Source organism: Bubalus bubalis, chromosome 14 (assembly GCF_019923935.1).
Source record: "Bubalus bubalis isolate 160015118507 breed Murrah chromosome 14, NDDB_SH_1, whole genome shotgun sequence".
NCBI classification, from domain to species: Eukaryota; Metazoa; Chordata; class Mammalia; order Artiodactyla; family Bovidae; genus Bubalus; species Bubalus bubalis.
In genome coordinates this window covers 44,059,457-44,080,283 of record NC_059170.1, presented here as the reverse complement: position 1 = coordinate 44,080,283, position 20,827 = coordinate 44,059,457, and the positions used below count along the sequence as shown (strand labels likewise).

General features: G+C 44.5%; 1 protein-coding gene across 2 annotated transcripts in view; it reads left to right on the top strand.

Annotated features, from left to right (window-relative positions):
* CFAP61 (cilia and flagella associated protein 61) overlaps positions 1–20,827 on the top strand; it is a 250,399-nt gene that overhangs the window by 207,725 nt on the left and 21,847 nt on the right. For both annotated transcript variants that reach the window (XM_025264163.3, XM_044927988.2), the window contains one exon: positions 2,655–2,860. In XM_025264163.3, coding sequence (XP_025119948.2) covers positions 2,655–2,860 — 206 coding nt within the window. The remainder of the gene's footprint in view (positions 1–2,654; positions 2,861–20,827) is intronic.

The window sequence follows — 20,827 nt, the reverse complement described above, 5'->3', positions numbered from 1 at the left end:
GTCTTTCCTTCCTCCACGCGGCTGCTAATTTGACTTTTAAATTAAAAAAAAGAAAAAGGACTTCCCTGATGGCCCAAGTGGTGAAGAATCCACCTGCCAGTGCAGGGGACAAGGGATCGATCTCTGGTCTGGGAAGCTTCCACATGCCTTTGGGGCAACTGAGCCCGTAAGCAAGTACTGAACCTGCTGTCTAGGGCCTGTGTGCGGCGACAAGAGAAGCCACCGCGATGAGAAGCCTGCGCACCGCAATGAAGAGCGGCCCCTGCTCGCCGCACCTAGAGACACCTGGGCAGCAGAGAAGACCCAGCACAGCCAAAAGTCAAATAAAGGAATAAAAATTATTTAAAAAATAAGACCAGCTTGCCTCACCCCCAGATAAGCAGACCCACGATGATGCTGACGACTCATTAGCCCTCCTGAAGGGGATGACCTCAGAGGGAGGGCCCATGATGCTCAGATTCTCCACCAGCAACCTGCCAGGACCCCACGGAAACGTGGCAAGACACCACCCATGGAGTCACCATGAACCTCGCTCCAAGGTGCTCCGTATCCCCCGAATCAGCCCCCACATACTGGTGCTTGTGAGCCATTGTGAGAGTGGGATATTCAGTGAAAGTCTTTGCTGAGCCCAAAATATTAGTAGCCATGTGGGTGGATCTCAAGACGTACCCCTTGGATGCCCAAGTGCTTTTCTGTAATCACTCAGCATAAATAAGTTTCAAAGATGAAGAGGAGGGTCCAAGGCCTTGTGGGATCCGCTCTCCACTGAGCCCTGGGGAAACCTGGCACCAAAACTATTGCAAGCTATGGCCAGTGCCCCCTCTCCCGGGACCCCAGTCACCCTACCTGCGAGGTCAGGGGGCAGCCCCACCCCCAGCTATTCATGCCCTTCACCAAGGCACCCCTGACTGCAAAGGGGCCTCCAGGGGTCAACTTTACTTGCTGGCTCATCATAGCAAAGCTATTTCTGAATTAAATACACACGGAGATAGAGCATGATGAATGTTCCTGTTATGTGCATCTCTAAGGATAAACACAAGACTTTAAAGACTATATGAGTTTGATACCAGCAGCTTTAGTCTTAGCAACCCCCCACCCATTAACATTTTGTTAAAATGTTGACACAAAGGCAAATAAATGATCCCATGTATTTTTATGAAAATAGAATGAATCTGTGCAAGTTATAAAAATTACAAATTGTTATACTGTACTTCTGCAGTATAAAATGTACTGGAAACATATTTCCCTGTTATGAAATACAGTTTACCAATAATTTCCATTGGATACACTGTATCCCATTGTGCAGATGTACCATTGTTTTGTTAGATAACACCTCATTGCATGTTGTTTTCAGCCCTTTGCTATGGAGGTAGATTTCCTCTCTGTATCCATCCATCTCTATGATGATGGACTTGGTGCACCTTGCTTGGGGAGCCATCCTCCACCTCTTTCCTAAACTGTATTTGTTCTGTCCCCTACTGTCACTCACATCCTTGGGGCTGGGCCAGGACTTACCTGTCTACCCTCCCCTCTGTCTCACCTTGTGCCTTTATGAGTGACTGGTTCCTCCTCAGAGCTTAGCCACATGATACCCAAACACCCACCAGTTGCTTCAATTTACTTAAAAATCCAGGTAAACTGTGTGTTCTTGTTTAGACAGTGTCTCTAGGGGATGTCCGGGACTCAGTAAATGTTTGGGATCCTTGCAGTTCACCTTGTGGTGGATTTCTAAATGTCACAGTCAAGTTCAGGGCAAAAGCTTCAATCAATATGCTCTCAGGAGACAGTCACTGAACATTATTGTGTCCTGGGTCCAGAGTCCAGGGCCAAAGTGCAGGTTCAGTCACCACCAGCCAAACCCAGGATTGTCCCCAGAGGTTCTGCTCGTTGCTGGAGCTGGTGGGAAGCATGTCTGGTCAGTGGCCACCAGGGGCTGAAATAGAAAAAGTAGTCGTGACTGGAGCAGAGAGGTGTGTTTCCTCATCACTTGGGTTCACGTGGCGGTTTCAGTCCGTTTCTAAAAGACATAAAGCCAGTAACCTCCGCCTCTCCTAATTTACAAGCTAACAAGTAGCCCACACATTGTGTGTGTGTTTGTTTCCCGTGAGCTTGAACCTTCTTCATGGAAACGGACCCTACCAGTCAAACCTCCCCAAACCCAGCTGTCAGAGGTTTACCTTTACCTTGCTTCCTTTGTTCAAGTAAAATTTTAAAAACTGTCTTTCCTTTTGACCACCTTTGACTAGGAGCTTTTCTCAAAGTGGTACTGTGAAAAATTAAGAAAGTTAACAGTCTTAGACACCTCACAGGAGAGAAAAGACCCAGTTCCACGGACCAGCTGAGTGAGGTGTTGAAGAAAGGAGAATTGGCCATAACCTAGCAACCAATTTAGAAATGTGGAATGATGTAGTCACAGTGTGAAATATCCCGAGGAACTTTTAGTCATTAAGTCCACATGCGTTTAGTCATTAAACCACATGCATGGTTTCTGACACGCACTTACCTTTAGTTGATCTTGGTCAATACCTACCACTGTGATTTGCAGCAAGCAATAACATATACCCTGTTATATTTGAAAAATAAATTGCTGTGACAAAGTTGCCAAAGTCCAGACATGTTTCTAATGGGGTTTTTCTGATGCCCGCCCCCACCAGGGTTCAGAAATAATAACGGGTAACGTGAAGAATGGGAATTACTTCCGCATCCACATCAACAAGTACAGGATGGTGGAAACCATCACATGCCTTTCCAAAGTGCCTTTCCCCGCTTCCAACTACATCCGCTTGTTTGGTCAGCACGAGCAGGCCCTCAACAACCTGTGCGCTCGGTATGAAGATGGGCTGGTCCCAGATCTCTACAGGTAAGCTGGGCATTGCCCTCTCCTGAATGGAAATGCAAACACAGGCAGTCGGTGTCTTGTGAATGAGAGAGGTATTTTATGATGCGCCAGCAAGTTGATGGGAACCCCTGGGAGAGCTATGCTGTGCTCAGTTGCTCAGTCATGTCTGACTCTTTGCAACCCTATGGACTATAGCCCACCAGGCTCATCTGTCCCTGCAGATTCTCCAGGCAAGAATACCCCAGTGGTTGCCATGCCCTCCTCCAGGGGATCTTCCCAATCCAGGGATCGAACCCAGGTCTCCCGCAATGCAGACGGATTCTTTGTCATCTGAGCCACCAGAGAAAACCTGGGAGAAGTTAGAGCTTCTCAACAGTGAAGGGTGTGAGACCATCAGCATCATCCAGAGGAATGGAGAAGCCCACAGAGGAGAAGAGCATGGACTCTTGGTGTGTCCACACCTGGCCCTGTGGCCATGTGCAGGCTGGGTTCCAGACATATCCCCACATGGCTTCCATGCCACAGATGATATTCAAGTCTCTCTTGAGACACAGGCTGCTAAGAGTAGTGATCAGAAATGTAAGAAGTCAATTTGGAGGCAGGATGCAGAGGCACCTGGTCCTGGTGGGAATCCCACCACCGCAGGCAGGGTGTCTGTGACTCCAGCCACCTTCTCAGGGCACATGCTTTAACAGAGGAGGGTGACCATTTGCCTAAGGCGTTGAATTCTGCTCTGGCAGGTTACTCAGACTGGGTGGTCTAGACCCCAGTCTTTTCAATTCAGAGATATTTGAGCTGGTGGGGTATCAGTTCTTTGTCAAAGAAGATTTTTGTGGGAGCTATGTATTAAGAGTCTTCTCTGAAAAGAAAATTTGACCAAATTCAAAAGCCATTGTCAGTTTTTTTTTCCCCGAGAAGAAGGTATGTTGAAAGAGACAGACTTTGTGAGTTTGAGACCACTGGTTGGGGCACAGCTGTTAACTAATGGTAGAAATAATTTAAGCAGTCAATTTGATTTGCTAGGAGTGGATACTTGGGATGGAAGATGGGAGAGCACTGGCTATTGGGACATGCCAATTGACATCTGTAAGAAAGTTTCAGGGGGAATAGTGGCTAACTGCAGAAGGGACTGCTGATCACGTCCTAGTGTGGTACCCAGGGTGCCCCCAGGCCCCGTCCATCCCTCCCGGACGCATGTTAGCGTGCACGAACAGCTGCGGCCACGTTCTTTTCAAGTGCCACGAAATGCTGCCAGGTCCCGTGCTGATTCTTGGCCCTGTCCGCTTGCCCTGTCTGCTGTCAGACCTGCTGGCAAAGCTCTTTCCCAGCAGGCAGGGTGAATGGTTTAGCTGATTTTGGCCGAGATATGATTACCAATTGTTTCCCTGACCTGGGCAGCACCAGCAACCTCTCTTGTTCAAATCTGGGCATGATTCCCTCTGCTGCATCTGGGGGCACCTTCCTTCAGGCTGCAAGGGCTGACCATTAACTGGCCACTCTGTCTCCAGCAAGGCAGACGTGACCTCAAGGTCAAGTTCCTCTCTGAGTTCAGCAAAACCCTCTGGATCCTTTCTGTCCACTTCCCTCAAGCTAGTCTCGCGCCATCACGGGCCAGGACAGAGGCAGTGCTGGTGGCCACAGCGGGAATGGTGGCAGCCACGCAGGCAGACGCCATAGCAGCCAAGGCCTCGCCAGCTGGGGGTCTGGCTGCCCGAGCACAGGCTCGCTTGGAGCCATTTGGGGCACATGGTGGTGGCCGAGCAGTCAGCAGTGATACCCAAGCCGACAGCTGTCACAGGACAGCGGTGCAGCTGAGGGTCTGGAGCCAGGCTGGCTTGGAATCTACCTCTGGTTTATCTTTTGTCTTCCCCTTGGTGCGCCCGTGCAACCTGCCAGTGATGAAGAGAACAAATTCACCCCTGGTGACCACGTGTGTGCACCTGTGATTGCGTGTGTCTGTGCGAGTGTCTGCTGGAGTATGTCTGCTGATGTGTGTGGAAGAGAGAGAAATAAATTGATGGGTTGACTGATTTATCACTTTGAGAAAAGAAAGGAGTCCAAGTAATCATTTGTTCCTTTCTGAACCATCCAGCATTGACAATCACGTAACAAATATGCTAGAAAATGAACTTGTCCCTGATCTTCCCCTAGGAGCGCCTGTGTCCTGCAGTGGCCCACGCACACCTACACACACCTGTCGTGACTCCGTACCCCCAGCCCCTACCCACTTTGACAGCAGCTCCTTCCCTCCACCTTCTGGTGCTGCTTCGCCCTCAGATACTGGGGCAGAGGCAGCTTCCTTGGGGTACCAGGGAAGCAGAGATGGGAACCGTGGGTGAAGAGGAGAGGAAGGCTGAGGCGGGCCCCTGCAAAGTCCCCATCATGGGGCTCCAGTAAGGCCTGTCCCATCCTGTGCCTTCCCCACATTCTCAACTGTCCTCATCTTCATTTACCCCTCTTAGCGGTTGGCCCTGTGAAGAAAAGCTCTTGCCTCCTGAATCCCTTCCCCTTAGCCTTAATTAGTCTGTAGCATCCTTTATCCTCACGGTGTGAATAGGTCTTGCCCCGGTCTCTTTGTGTGAGCCCATCAGATACTCATGAACCTTGATTAAATCACCTCTTTTCACATCTTCACGTGCTCAGCTCTCAAAGGCTGCCCTCGCCCGGCCCTTTCCTCCTGTAAGCGCCGCGTCCCCCCTCTGCACTTGCCAAGTGCTTGGATGGCCTATTTTTAGTGAGTAAGTGCTGCTGGGCACAATATTATAAATGGGACAGGAGCAGACCCTTTAAAAGGCTGCCATTACCTTTTTGATCTGCAAAACCCAAGGAGTGACTCCCTTAAGAAAGCTGCTGTGTGCCATCTCTTCAGAGCATCCAAGCAGGAGGCTGCCAGCCCATGTTGCCTCCCGATTAATTCACCTATTAGACTCAACTGGAATAATTTAATCAAGACTTAAGTGTCTTTTGGTTCCTCTGTGGTCAGTGACCTTGTGCCGTGTCCAGTAGAAAATCACACACTGTGGCTCAGCTGGTAAAGAATTGCCTGCAATGCAGGAGACGTGGGTTTGATCCCTGGGTTGGGAGGATTCCCTGGAGAAGGGAAAGGCTACTCACTCTAGTATTCTGGCCTGGAGAATTCCATGGACTGTATGTATAGTCCGTGGGATCACAAAGAGTTGGACATGACTGAGCGACTTTCACTAAATTCCAGGTGCCCATTTTTCCAGACCTATCAAAATTTGACTGAACCATGACTGCTCACTCCAACTCATCAATTATTTTTTGCATACCTAAAATTTGTTTGAGTGGACTTCCCTGGTGGTCCAGTGGCTAAGACTCCATGCTCCCAATGCAGGGGGCCCGGGTTCAATCGTCAAGGAACTAGACCCCACATGCTGCAACAAAGTTCAAATATCTCACATGCCACAGCTAAGACCCATCTCAGCCAAACAAACAAACAAACAAAATGTTTAAAAATAAAAAAAGAATTTATTTATTGGATAATAGTTCTCCCAAGATGCAAATTTCTGTGTTGGCCACCTACTTGCCTTTCTGGAGACCTTTAGGTCAGTGTTCCTGCCAATCTTTGATTTCGGATAGTGCCAATCCCATTCCATAGCCTGATAAAGAAAGCTGGTTAAATGATTTGCTAAAATCAAAATCCACTCTCTTCATTTTCCTTCCCCATCATTTAGCTCTGTTTTTCTGCCCTTGTCCGTATTTGCACGCTTTACCTGGGCTTCTCACTGGTCATCCCTTGGCCTCCTTGCTCTAAGAACATCTCCTTGCCCACTGGTGTTTCTCATGCAACCACGTTGCCTGTGAGGCTGAACCCATATTTTGGAACATCCTTAATTACTGAGGCAGTCAACCTCAGGCCTCTGAGTATAGATCAGTGCGGGAGCAAAATTCCATATAACACAACCTGTGTCCATTTTTATTTGTAATACTGCTCTGCTAAGACCAGGGTTGGGCTTGCCTGATGACTCAGTGGTAAAGAATCCACCTGCCAATGCAGCAGACGCGGATTCAGAAAGATCCCACATGCTGCAGAGCCGCTAAGGCTGTGTGCCACAACTATTGAGCCTGTGCTTTCGAACCCAGAAGCCAAAAGTACTGAAGCCCACATGCCCTACAGCCCCTCCTCTCCCTATCAGGGGAAACCACCGCAATGAGAAGCCCATGTATCGAAACTAGAGTAGACCCAGCTCCCTGCAACTAGAGAAAAGCCCATGTAGCAGAGATGACCTAGAACAGTCAAAAAAAAAAGACCAATTTTTTTTTTTAGCATATGTCACCTCCCTCTTTCCTTCAGTAACATTTGTGTGGAATTAACCTCCCCTGGGATGAAGGACAAGGTTGTTTTGAGCCATCTTGAACTCATAGCCAGTGAGTGTCCCTTCAGACACTCATCCCAAGATGATGATGTACAGGAAAAACAAACGCAGATTTTCCATTGGTCAGGGCAGAATGTTCAGGTAATGAACCTGGAGCACTGCTTCCACTGCAGGGCTTTTCTTTCTCAGCGCTTATCCAGTGTGTTCCAACAATTTGCCTCATTCATCATGAAATTATAGCTTGGCATATTATCTCAGCATTTGTCAGAAAGGTCTGCATTGAGGTTTGTTTTTTGCCACATCTCACATACTCCACAGCCACATGTGGCTAGTGGCTACCATACTGGATAGCACAGAATGGATGAGCTGTTTGAGTTATAGAGTATGTCTAGAATCTCATATCATATAGTTTTTAAAAATTTTTTATTGGAGGATAACCGCTTTACAATATTGTGCTGGAATCTGCCATACGTCAACATGAATCAATCACAGGTATACACATGTCCTCTCCCTCTCGAACCTCCCTCCCACTAGAGTCTAGTATCATGAATAGTTTTAAAAGTTGCTTCATGCGTTGCAAAGAGTCATCAACACCTAGATCTGCACTGTCCAACCTGACAGCCAGTTGCCAGGTGTGACTTTTAAGTTTTAATTAGGATTTAAAGAAAAAATAATAAAAGCTCAGTTCCTCACTCACACTAACCACATCTCGCATACCCAACAGCCACGTGTGGCTAGTGGCCGCCATATCAGCCAGCACAGAATGGATGGCGGCCACTGTCACAGAAAGTTCAACTCCCCTAACCCAGTCCTGATTGGTTCTGAGTTCCCCAACATTTAGATGTGGTAGATCAGAGATGGATGTGCAGTGAAGGCCCCAGGGGAGGAGGATGTGACTTCTTTCTGTACCTGCTTTTGTGGGGTCACCTGGAAAGGAAATTATCCTCAGGTCACATGCCAGGGTAGACAGATGGGGAACAAGAACAGCATGGGAGAAGGGGAGGCAGACAAGCTCTTGCAGGCCCATGGTCACACTGTGGGCTTCCTGTCCACCTATGCTCATATACCGTTCAGCTGGCCCCATCCCAACCAGCCTATACTTCCTCACCAGTTACTAACATTCCAGCCCTTGTCAGACCCCAGGGGCTCAGCAGATCTGACTGGTATGTTCAGAACTGACTTCTGTCCCTCTGAGGATGTTTTTAAGCTTTTGCTGCAGGAGCTAAAGCCCTTTATAGATTGTCTGCCTCCTTTTCACCTGGCAGCATGTGGGTCAAAGGTATTATTGATAAGTCTAAAATAATAGCTGATGAGCCAATGGTTATCTCCAAGGCTACCACATTACTTTAATATAAATATCTCTTTACAAAGCTCCAAGAAAAAACTGGATTGTTCTGTTGTTATTGGAATTGTCAACAAAAATACATTTCAGAAATCCTGTTTTCAGTCCACTGAATTGTGAAAAAAAAAAATGCCTTCCTGCTTATATTTTTTATAGCCAAATAACAAAAAGATGCTCTGAAGCCACCTGGGCAGCAGGGAGTAGCATCATGCAACCGTCTCCTCTCTCCCTACTAGTCCTGGATCTTTGTAGTTTCCTTTTGAAGATTATTGTGTACTTTTTTTTTTTCACTCTTTAGTCTTTTCCATTATGAAAGCAATACATGATTGTTATAGAAAATTTAGAAAAATATTTCTAAAGCCAAGTAGAATACAAAGTCCATTCCTAATCCCATCACCCAGAGAGAGGGGCTTGGAAATTATCAGAAGGTTCCTCTTGAAAATTCAGTCAAGTACTGATCAGTGCATGTAAGGGAGGAAACCACCCAAGGCTGGGAAAGAATCGCTCCAAGGACTAGAAGCTACAGTTCCTGGAGCTCAGACAGGGCTGGGAGCAGTGTGTATTTCTACCAGGCAACCTAGAAAACCTCAAGATTCATCAGTGGGTAGAGTAGACACAGTGGTCTCCCCATAGTGGTGAGAAGAATGAGCAGGCATCCAAAAAAGCAAGAAAATTCAACCCATAATGTGAAGTAAAATCAGTCGATCAAAACCAACCTAGAGCTGACACAGTTATAGACTTAGCAGATTGACATATTGAAAGTGTTATTATAACTGTATTCCACACAATGAAAAGTTGAGTAGACATATAGAAAGTATTAATATATGAAAGACCCAGATAAAACTGTTAGAGAGGAAAACTACAATGTCTGAGATGAAAAAAATACATTGGATGGGATTAAGCAAAGATTAGACCTTGCTGAAGAAAAGATTAGTGAATTTGAAGACATGCTAGTTGAAACCGGAGAAGGCGATGGCACCCCACTCCAGTACTCTTGCCTGGAAAATCCCATGGATGGAGGAGCCTGGTAGGCTGCAGTCTATGGGGTCGCAAAGAGTCAGACACAACTGAGCGACTTCCCTTTCACTTTTCACTTTCATGCATTGGAGAAGGAAATGGCAACCCACTCCAGTGTTCTTGCCTGGAGAATCCCAGGAACGAGGGAGCCTGGTGGGCTGCTGTCTATGGGGTCACACGAGTCAGACACGACTGAAGTGACTTAGCAGCAGCAGCAGTTGAAACCACCCAAAATGAAGCACAAAGAGAAACAAAGAATTTAAAACAATGAACAGAGACTTGGTGAGCTACAGGGTAGCTTCAAATGGACTAAAGAAATAATGACCAATTTTTTTTTCCAAAGTTTTTATAAAAATAAACCCACAAGTCCAAGAAGCTGAATGAATGTCAAGCATGAAAAACATAAAGAGGAAATTAGTATTGAGGTTTCTCAAAAAATTAAAAATAGAACTACCATATGACCCAGCAGTTCCACTCCTGGGTGTACATCTGAAAGAAACAAAAACACTAATTCAAAAAATATAGGCACCCCAATGTTCATAGCAGTATCATTTACAATTGCAAAGATATGGAAGCAGACTGAGAATCCATCAAGAGGTGAATGGATAAAGAAGATGTGATATATAGATATATACAACAGAATACTACTCAGCCATAAAAACAAGTTTATTACATATTGCCATTTATAACAAGGTGGATGGACTTTGAGGGCATTATGCTAAGTGAAATAAGTCAGAAAGAGAAAGAAAAATACTGTTTGATATCATTTATATGTGGAATCTAAACAATACAACCAATGAGTGAATGTAGCAAAAAGAAGCCGACTCACAGATACAGAGAACAAACTAGTGGTTACCACTGGGGAGAGGAAAGGAAGAGGGACAAGCTAGAGGGTGGGGGAAGGAAGAGGAACAAACTATTAGGTATAAAATAAACTGCAAGGATCAACTGTACAACATGAGGGATATAGCCAATATTTTATAATAGCTATAAATGGAGTATAACCTTTAAAAATTGTGAATCACTATATTGTATCTGTAACATATAATGTTGTAAAACTACAGTTTTTTTAAAAAATCACACCAAGGCATATCATAATTAAATTGCTCAATTTGACCAGTGATAAAGAATAAATGAAGAAGGAACAAGAGAAAACAGATTATTTTAAGAGGAATGAAGATAAAGGTGACAACATATTCCTCTTGCATTCCAAACAATGCAAGTGAGAAGTCAGTTGGACAACAACATCTTTAAAACACAGAATTTTTTTTCAAGTTTGAGAACACATTTATTACATATTATATTTCAAAGTAGCATCTCCAGCCTAATACATGGCATAGCATCCCCTCGTATTACATATTCTCCCTATGCCAAAACAACATCTCTGAGTATTTTCTATCCCATTGCCCTGTATAATTCCTCTATTGGTTTACTCTCTCTATGGATAACCCCACCATGACCTCAGAATTCTGTATGTTGAATCACTAATCCCCAGTGTGTCTCTATCTGGAGATAGAATTTTTAGGAGGTAATTAAGGTAAAATGAGGTCACAAAGATGGGACCCTAATCCCATAGGATTAGGGGGGATCGCTGTTTCTCTCCTCAATCTAAGGACACAGTGAGAAGACAGCCCCAGGAAGACAGCCCTCACCAGAAACCCACCATCCTGGCACCCTGACCTTGGACTTGCAGCCTCCAGAACTTTGAGAAATAGATGCCTACTATTTAAGTCACCCAGTCAGTCTGAGCTAGGACAGATTTACATCCCATTTTGGTGATGCTCTGTCTCCCACAATGCACTAGGCTGCCTGCTGCTTCCAACAGCTGCTGGCCATGTGGCCAAAGGCATGTGGTACTCCCCGGGCCCCTCTGTATGCAGCCACCATGGGAATGCCCTCCATGTCAGTTAGTCCTGGGTTTGACCCCAGCTTCTGACATTATTCCTCACTGGGAACTTGGTTCTTCCTCGGTGGTGATAAGGTGTGGAAAGGAGCAAGCATATCTCAGAACACACCCCCAGAGGGGTCCTTCGGACCTCACCTGGCAGCTTGTCTTAGGCAGGTCCCTGTGTTCCTGTAAGCTTCATTTCTTTTACCCATAAAAGGGGCTTATCCCAGCTTCTAGGGGAAGACTAAATGAGACGACCTACAGGGAACACTTGCTCAGAGCCTGTCCTGGAAGAACCAATTCCACAACCGCAGGCTTTGCTGCCCTTCTGATCCAGGCGGGGCAGGTGGCAACCTTGGGGCCACCTTGCCGTAGGCCCTGCACATCCCCAAAACTGGCACCTGCCCAGGCCCCCTTGCAGAGTGACAGATGCATAGCCCCAAGCTTCTCCTCTCCAAAGACTCTCTTTGTCAGCCACCCAGCAAACTCCGAGCTGGGCTTTGTGACTTACTATTCCCTCTATCTGGTCATTTGGGGAGAAGAGAGTACCAAATGCCACCAGCGATGTGCCCGCAGCTGCTAATAGGAGCCGCTGTTTGCATCCCACGGTCCTGTCTTGGCCCCAGCGGCTCTGACAGCTGCCGGAGCACTGTCTGCCAGGCCAGGATACGTGCCGAAGGCTCCGAGGGCAGAATAGAGCCCAGCACAGTCACGCTGGGCTCCCAGAGGCTCACAGCATTAATAATCTATAGTTCAATCATTAGGAGCAAATCCAAGTGAAATAGGAAAATATACCCCACGCTGGAGGCCGCAAGGCTGCTGGGAGGTGGCCTTGCTGCTCCACGGCAGGCTTAACGATCAGCTTCTGGCCACCAACAGCCCCAGCTGACAAGCGGCACTTACAAGCCGCAGGCTTTCTGCACGTGATAATTGAACAAAGCTACACCGCCTTCAAGATGTTAACACCAACTTGCGACCAAGGATCTGCTGGACTTGTCGGGTCCCCGAATCGAAGCCTCTCCAGGGAACCCTGAAGGGTGTCCATCAGGTCAGTTGTTGCCCTCCGGACTGACCTGCAGTGGATCTTTCTGGATGCGGGTCGCAGGCAGGGGTCCTGGTAAGGATTACATATATGAACTTATATAACCCTACCCTGATTTCTCCAGTTATGCACTGGACCAAAGTGCTAACCCCCGGGCTTTACGGCCCCAGGTCAGCCCGCAGCATACCAAGTAGGAGGATACCCAAGGGCAGGGAATCATTTCTAATTTCCAGGTTTTCTTTAAAAACAAATTATTTCAGGTTGTTCTTGGGTAAAGATTGGAATTTTTGTTGTTGTTAATATTCTTCCTGGTCATAACTATTAGTCAGGAACTTCTTTCTGCAAGTGACAGAACTAAAACACCAGAAGAGACTGTAATGTCACTCACCAGAACCCCCCAACCTGATCTCTCTCCTTCTGGCAACAGCCAAGCAGCCCCCCAACTGCTTCTCCCCTCCCTGTAAGAGACTGGAGCCTTGTTCTCTGAAAGAACTCCAGACGTGAGGACACCAGACCCAGGAGAGGAAAAGTGTGAAGAGAGAAGGGGTGAGGTGAAGGTCCCGATGCTGATCCCCTCTGCTGGTCCTGGTCCCTGGTCCCCTCTACTACCCTGTTTCCAGCATGGCAATAGTCAGAGCAGAGAGATCAGATGATGAAGTCGACAAAGCATCATGAAAAAGAGAACAAGACCTTTTGTCTAAGAGGAATTCCAGAGAGAGCAAAGAAAATGCAGTGGAGCAGGGTTGGGAGACTCCTCTTACAGGCAGAAGATTAAAAAAAAAAAAAAAGCCCAGAACTGGAAGATATTCTCAGCCCAGAACTGGAAGATATTCTCCAGATTGAAAGATGCACAATAAGTAACAAACAACCCAAGACTCTCTGTGATGAAATTCCAGACATCAGGGACGATGAGAAGCTCCTACAAATGTCCGGAGGGTAAAGCATGTCGCTGAGAAAAGAACCAGGGTCAGAATAGCACCAGGTTCTCAACAGCAACCGCAGAACCAAACAGACAATGGGTAACATCCTCACCTTCTGAAAGGAGGCAATTTCTGGCAGTAATTCTATGACCATCCTCCAAGGAGGTGCCAAGGACGGAGGCACCAAGGACCGTTCCTGCCCACACGGGAGGGAGAAACAGCACGGTTAGAACGTCACCGTTTTGGAAACTCTCCTGATTGAAAGGGCTCGCGGGTGTGGCTGCTAACACAGAAGAAGACACAGCCACACACTCTGAGCTTCTTGGCAGGAAAACACACCACCTTGAAATAAAAACTGGATCTGAATCTGCCCAGGATCTTAGGTCTACCACCAGTTTATGGGAAATAGAGGAGAGAGAGGAACACGTTCCCTCAAACCACAGAGCTTTTGTCCACACATCCCAGACCCTGGGAGACTCTACAGAAAAACAGCCTGACTCCTCCCACTAATAAACTGCAATTGGAAGGCTGTTGATTAAAACAGATTTTTATAAGCATATCAGCTTATGTGAATCCTGATTCAAATAGGCTATAAAAAACTTAAGGCCCTTTATGACATTATTGGAAATTCGAACACTGGATATTTGATGGTGTGAAGGAATTATTAATTTTTAAGTGTGAAAATGGTATTGGAGTTACATATATTTTGAGATCTCCTCCAGGGGATCGTCCCAACCCAGGGATCAAACCCATGTCTCCCACATTGCAGGCAGATTCTTTACTGTCTGAGCCACCAAGGAAGCTGAACTACCAGGAAAGTATAAAGATTTAATTTTTTAATGTATACTCCATTTATAGTTATTATAAAATATTGACTGTATTCCCCATGCTGTACAATAGATCCTTGTAGCTTATTTTATACCTAATAGTTTGTACCTCTTACTTCCCTGCTCCTATATTACCTCTCTCTCCTTCCCTCTCCCCACTGGTAACCACTATTTTGTTCTCAATATGAGTTATTTTTAAGAAGTAACCCAAGAACCTTCCTTTTAGCACAGGGAACTATACTTAGTATCTTGTAATAACTTATAATGGAAAAGAATCTAAAAAAGAATGTGTGTGTGTGTGTGTGTGGTGATGGTTTCGTTGTTCAGTCATGTCCGACTCTTATAACCCCATGGACTATAGCCTGCCAATCTCCTCTGTTCATGGAATTTCCTAGGCAAGAATACTGGACTAGGTTTCGATTTTCTTCTCCAGGGGATCTTTCTGACCCTGGGATCAAACCCAGGTCTCTCACATTACAGGCAGATTCTTTACCAACTGAGCCACCAGGGAAGCCCATATAGGTATGTATGTATGTGGATATATATATAACTGAATCACTTTGCTGAAACGAACATTGTAATCAACTATAATTGAATAAAAAATTTTAAAAAGAAATGTAAAAAGAACATAACCATTAAAAAAAAAAAGGGAAACAACCACAGTTGTAAGCTGAGAGATTCTAAGACTGGAGAACAGTGTGGAGAAGACCCCATGAGCCCAGGGGACAACCAGGTCAGACCAGACAGGAGCACAGGGGCGTTAAGAGGGAGGAACCCTGAGAAAATTATTATTTTGATTATTTGACATGTTTATGTTGAAAATAATATTGAAGGAGATTTTACAGACCTCCTGGAGCATTAAAAGGAAAGACTTGAACTAAAAAGCCTCTTGATGAAAGTGAAAGTGGAGAGTGAAAACGTTGGCTTAAAGCTCAACATTCACAAAACGAAGATCATGGCATCTGGTCCCATCACTTCATGGCAAATAGATGGGGAAACAGTGGAAACAGTGTCAGACTATTTTTTTGGGCTCCAAAATCACTGCAGATGGTGACTGCAGCCATGAAATCAAAAGATGCTTACTCCTTGGAAGGAAAGTTATGACCAACCTAGATAGCATATTCAAAAGCAGAGACATTACTTTGCCAACAAAGGTCCGTCTAGTCAAGGCTATGGTTTTTCCTGTGGTCATGTATGGATGTGAGAGTTGGACTGTGAAGAAGGCTGAGCGCCAAAGAATTGATGCTTTTGAACTGTGGTGTTGGAGAAGACTCTTGAGAGTCCCTTGGACTGCAAAGAGATCCAACCAGTCCATTCTGAAGGAGATCAGCCCTGGGATTTCTTTGGAAGGAATGATGCTAAAGCTGAAACTTCAGTACTTTAGCCACCTCATGCAAAGAGTTGATTCGTTGGAAAAGACTCTAATGCTGGGAGGGATTGGGGGCAGGAGGAGAAGGGGACGACAGAGGATTAGATGGCTGGATGGCATCACTGACTCGATGGATGTGAGTCTGAGTGAACTTCAGGAGTTGGTGATGGACAGGGAGGCCTGGCGTGCTTCGATTCATGGGGTCGTGAAGAGTCGGACACGACTGAGCGACTGAACTGAACTGAACTGAACTGTGCTAGATACATTGAAAATGAAGAGGAAAAAAAGAGCAATTATTATTTCTAAGGAAAGCAAAAGAAGTTATATAAGAAAGAAATGTGGTTAATATTCGCACTGTTAAAATAATATAATCAAAGATACTAATTTCATCAAAAATTGTCATACTGTTTGGAAAGTTTGGGATAGGGAGCGGTAGGGGTTTGTTTTAAAAAGGTAAACCTCTGGACTTCCCTCGTGGTCCAGTGGTTAAGACTCTGTACTCCCATTGCAGGGGGCCTGGGTTCATTTCCTGTTAAAGGGAACTAAGATCCTACATGCTGCATGGCACAGTCAAAAATAAATAAATGAAAACAAATAGAAAGACATCAATTTTTTAAAAAAACTATTAAAAAGATAAACCCTCATTTTCCATAACAAGGAATTGATAGGTATATTTGAAATTAATAAGAATTGGAATCATGCATATAAGCTATCACATTTACATCAGTAATCATTAGATAAATCAGCTGACGGTCTGTGAGCTACTTAGGACTCTTTGGTTGCAAGTAGCAGATGCTAACCAAAGCTAGATTTAAGCTAAAAAGGAGAATTCAAGTTGAGAATTCATGGTTGTATTTCAAAGGAACACAGGGCACACAAATGGCTGGGCCTCAGGACAGGGACTACAAGAGGCAGGAAGAAGCCAGGTCCTGGCCGCTGCTTTCTCTCTGCGGGTCTGTTTCTTCAGTTGCTCCACAGCCCCCATGCCTCCATGTCACAATCCCCAAAACCCACAGAGAATAACTGGGTGCATCTCAGTCCCAGTTCCAGATTTCCTGGAGAGTGGCTGGCATGGCCTAGGGCAGCAGTTTCAAACCACTTGGCACTGTTCCCATAGAGAAATGGGGTCTGTGCCCCTTCCTTTGAATCTGGGCTGGCTTGCGATGGCTTTGACCAATGGAGTGTGGCAGAAGTGGGGCCATGTGACTTCTGAGGCTGAGTTATAGAAGGCCACACATGTAGTTCCAGCTTCTTTGCTGGAACATTTGCTCTTAGAGTCCAGACCTGTCAGCCAAGAAGTCCAGGCACCCTGAGGCTGCCATGCTGCAAGGAAGCCCAAGTTGTTTGGAAAGACCAAGTAGACACTCGAGCGAGAGTCCCAGCTTTCAAGTCATCCTAGCACAGGTGGCCAGATGTGTGGGTGGAGAAGACTTCAGATGATTCCAGCCCTGAACATCATAGTGGCCCCGAGGCATTTATCTTCCCATCTGAAGCCCCTGCAGTCATGTAACAGAAGCGAGTCATTGTGAGCATATTACAACGGATTTCACTCTGTGCCACTAAGTTTGGGGATGGTTGTTGCATATCAGTTTGTAACTAGACTTGGATCAGATGCTGTATTGGCTTCGTGGAACCATGAAGTTGCAGCATGACTGCTGGGGACCTAACCCCCACCCTCCACCCCCTGCCATGCAAAGAGGTAGTAATGCAAGGAGCAGAGAAGAGTCCAACAAAATATGGCTTGACAGACACCCCTCAAGGCATCCACTCTGTTGCCTGTCCTGGTCTCCCAGGAGTCTGTTGCCGACCTAGGAGAGGGAAAGCACCTGGAGTGGCCCCTTTTGAACCTGCTTCTCAGTTCTTGCTCTCTCACTAGTGAGGCCATGAAAAGGAGGAAAGGGTGAAGAGGCGTATGTGACATGGTGACATAGAAAATGACATCATTTATTCCCTCCCCTCTCAGCCCCATAGTGGTTTTCCAGCAGAAACCATTGCCAAGAAGTCAGGAAGAGTCTCAGAACTCTGGCATCTTCTTTCACTCCATCTTCAGTACTGAGGACATCATTAGAGGGCCCTCATGTTGCCTAGCAACCGGTGAACGCTGCTTGCTATCATGTCATTAATGTGATATGAAAGTGTTTCATAGAAGACATTCATCTTGCATTAATGAAAATCAGATTTGCTAATATGACACAAAATCTGTTCTTGCTTGTGACTTTCTGTACTTAACTATCTTACTTATTGAATTAGACCGTGAGTGGTTTTAAGCTTGAGATTGTTAAAAGGATCATGATAATGATTTTGTTTTCGATTGTATCAGATGGCCGTTAATGATGTGATTATGCCCCTATAACTGCTGTGATCACGGTCTCAGACTGAGGCCCCTCCCCCAAAGGCCCAGCCCCTCAAGCCGGTTGACTGTCTGCCACCCAACTTCTTACTGTTGAAACCTCAGCTAGGAGAGGATTCTGGTTTGAGCCAGTGTACTTTCCAGACCACCCACAAGTTTACTGCCTCGATAGTTTTGCCTTTTCCAGATGTGTCATATACTTGGACTCACACAGTATTTAAACCTTTGGGGTTGGTTTCTTTCACTTTAGCAATGTGTAAAGTTTTTAGGTTCCTTGTAGGTTCCTCTATATCTTTCATATCTTGATAGCTCATTCCTTTTTACTGATGAATAATATTCCATGGTCTGGATGGACCATTCACCTATTAAAGGACATCTTTGTTGCTTCCATGTTCTGGCAATTAAGAGTAAAGCTGCTGTAAACATTTGTGTGCAGTTTTTTCTTTTCTGTAGACATAAGTTTTCAACTCATTTGAGTATAAACCAAAGGGTGCAATTTGGAATCCTATGGTAAGAATGTGTTTAATTCTGTAAGAAACTGCCAAACTGTCTTCCAGAGTGGCTGCACCATTCTGCATTCCCACCAGCAATGAATGACAGTTACTGTGGCCCCATGTCCTCGCCACCATTGGGCGTCAGTGTTGGGGACTTCCGCTTTTCTAACAAGGGTGCTCTGGCATCATACTGTTGTTGTAAATTGCATTTCCCTGATGAAAAATGACTGGGAGCATCTTTTTATATGTTTATTTGCTCTCTCTATATCTTCTTTGATGACGTGTCTGTTCAGATCTTTTGTCCGTTTTTTAAATTGGGTTGTTTGTTCTTTTTCTGTTGAGTCTTAAGATTTTTGAATTTTGGGGGCATTAGTCTTCTATCAGATTTGTGTTTTGAAAAGATTTTCTTCCAAGTCTGTGAGTAGTCTTTTCCTTCTCCTATATCATTTGTTTACAATACTTTTTTCTTATAAACATTTTAATTTTTACCTAATCAAATCTTCTTTAGAGCTTCTGAAATTTGTCTCCTCTTTAGGAAAATCTCCTTCAACTGAAAGTTATATTCTGCTCTATTATTTCACTTTTGTGGCTTTTTTTCACATTGACATCTTTAATTCTTCCTCAATTTTTTTCATGCTTCTTTATTCTTTAAAGACACTGATTTTACTTTTTCTAAGTGTAGAAAAAACTTTCTTAATAACTTTTAAAAGTCTTTTTTTCTGCTATTTCATTGAAATGCTACCATTATTATATATTAAGCTAAATTCTTTCATACAGATGAGTCCACTTCTGTACTTGCTACCCTGTTATTTGATCCATTTTTTTTTTCTGTTTCTGGATTCTGCCACACTCTTTTGATGACTATGGTGTTAGAGTTTGTCTTTTCTTAGCTATTCTTTTACTTTTCCAAATGAATTACCATGTCTAATTCCATTAAAAAAATCATTTAGGGAGTTTAACTGAATTTTTGAACTGAACTTTTAGGTAAGTTTCAAACATTTATAAAATTGAACATTACCACTTATATCTCTGTGTGCTGTCTTCCGTTCAGTGGTTTTCTTCTGGTAGGTCTCTTCACAGAGCTTGCACATTTACTTTTAGGCTTATTTTAGTATTCTTTATAGTTTTGTTGCTATTGCAAGTAGTATCTTTTTGTTATATTTTCTAATTTTAAAAATATTTGTAGATAGGGAAAATAGTGGGTTTTGTAAGTTGTTCTTATCCTGAATTCTTTTTGTTTAAATGTATTTTAGTAGGTTATTCTCATATTTCTAGGCAGATGATTATCAGCTGCAAATAACAACTGCTTTTTTCTTTCCTTTCCAGTAGTTACACTTCCTATTTATTTTTCTTGTTTTATTGAATTTCCTAGAATCACTGGTATAATATTAAATCATAGAGGAGATAGTTGTCACTATTATCCTACTCTTGACGTTCATGAAGAAGAGATGATGAACAAGTGATTTTTTTCAAGAGAAACTAAGCAAGGACTTTGAAGGCTAGTTCAATATTCCATAGACTGGAGTCAAATATCATTGATGTACCTTCTCATTATAATTTCTGTTCCCTCAGAAAAATAAAACTGAAGTGTCCCCAGTGAATATAGATATGCCCCACTTTACATAATGACATGTCTCCGAAATGGTTGGCGTGGGGGCTCATCTTGATTGTAGCAGACTCTCCCGTGGCTAACATCATGCGTTTATATCTTTGGACTGCCATTATCTTAAACTTTGGGTTAAAAAAAAAGCATTTTTAGTTTATGTTATAACCAAGACCTTCCATTAAGAGGAAATGGGTTATGTCTCCCAGCTTAGGAAGGTAACTTTTTTTTTTAATTGGAGTGTAATCGCTTTATAGTGTTGTGTTGGTTTCTGCTGTACAATAACGTGAATCAGCTATGTATATATCCCCTCTCTCTTGAGCCTCCGTCTCACCCCTCGAGGTCAACACAGAGCAAGCCAGGCTCCCTGTGCTAACAGCAGCTCCCACCAGCTGCCGATTTCACACGTGGCAGTGCGTACACGGCAGTGCCGCTCCCAGTTCATCCCAACCTCCCCTTCCCCCGACTGTGTCCACACGTTCATTCTCTCGGTCTATGTCTCTATTCCTGCCCTGCAAATAGGTTCTTCTGTACCACTTTTTTTTCCTAGATTCCACATCTATGTGTTAATGTATGATATTCATCTTTCTCTTGCTGACTTACTTCACTCTGAATGACAGACTCTAAGTCCATCCACATCACTACAAATGACCCAGTCTTGTTCCTTTTTCAGCTGAGTAATATTTCATAGGAAGGTAATTTAGTGGAAGAAGAAAAATGACCAAATATCTTTTAGAAGAATGAATCACTAAATTCCATCCCCAGATGAAGGCAGATGATTCAGGAGCGTTTGAATCCC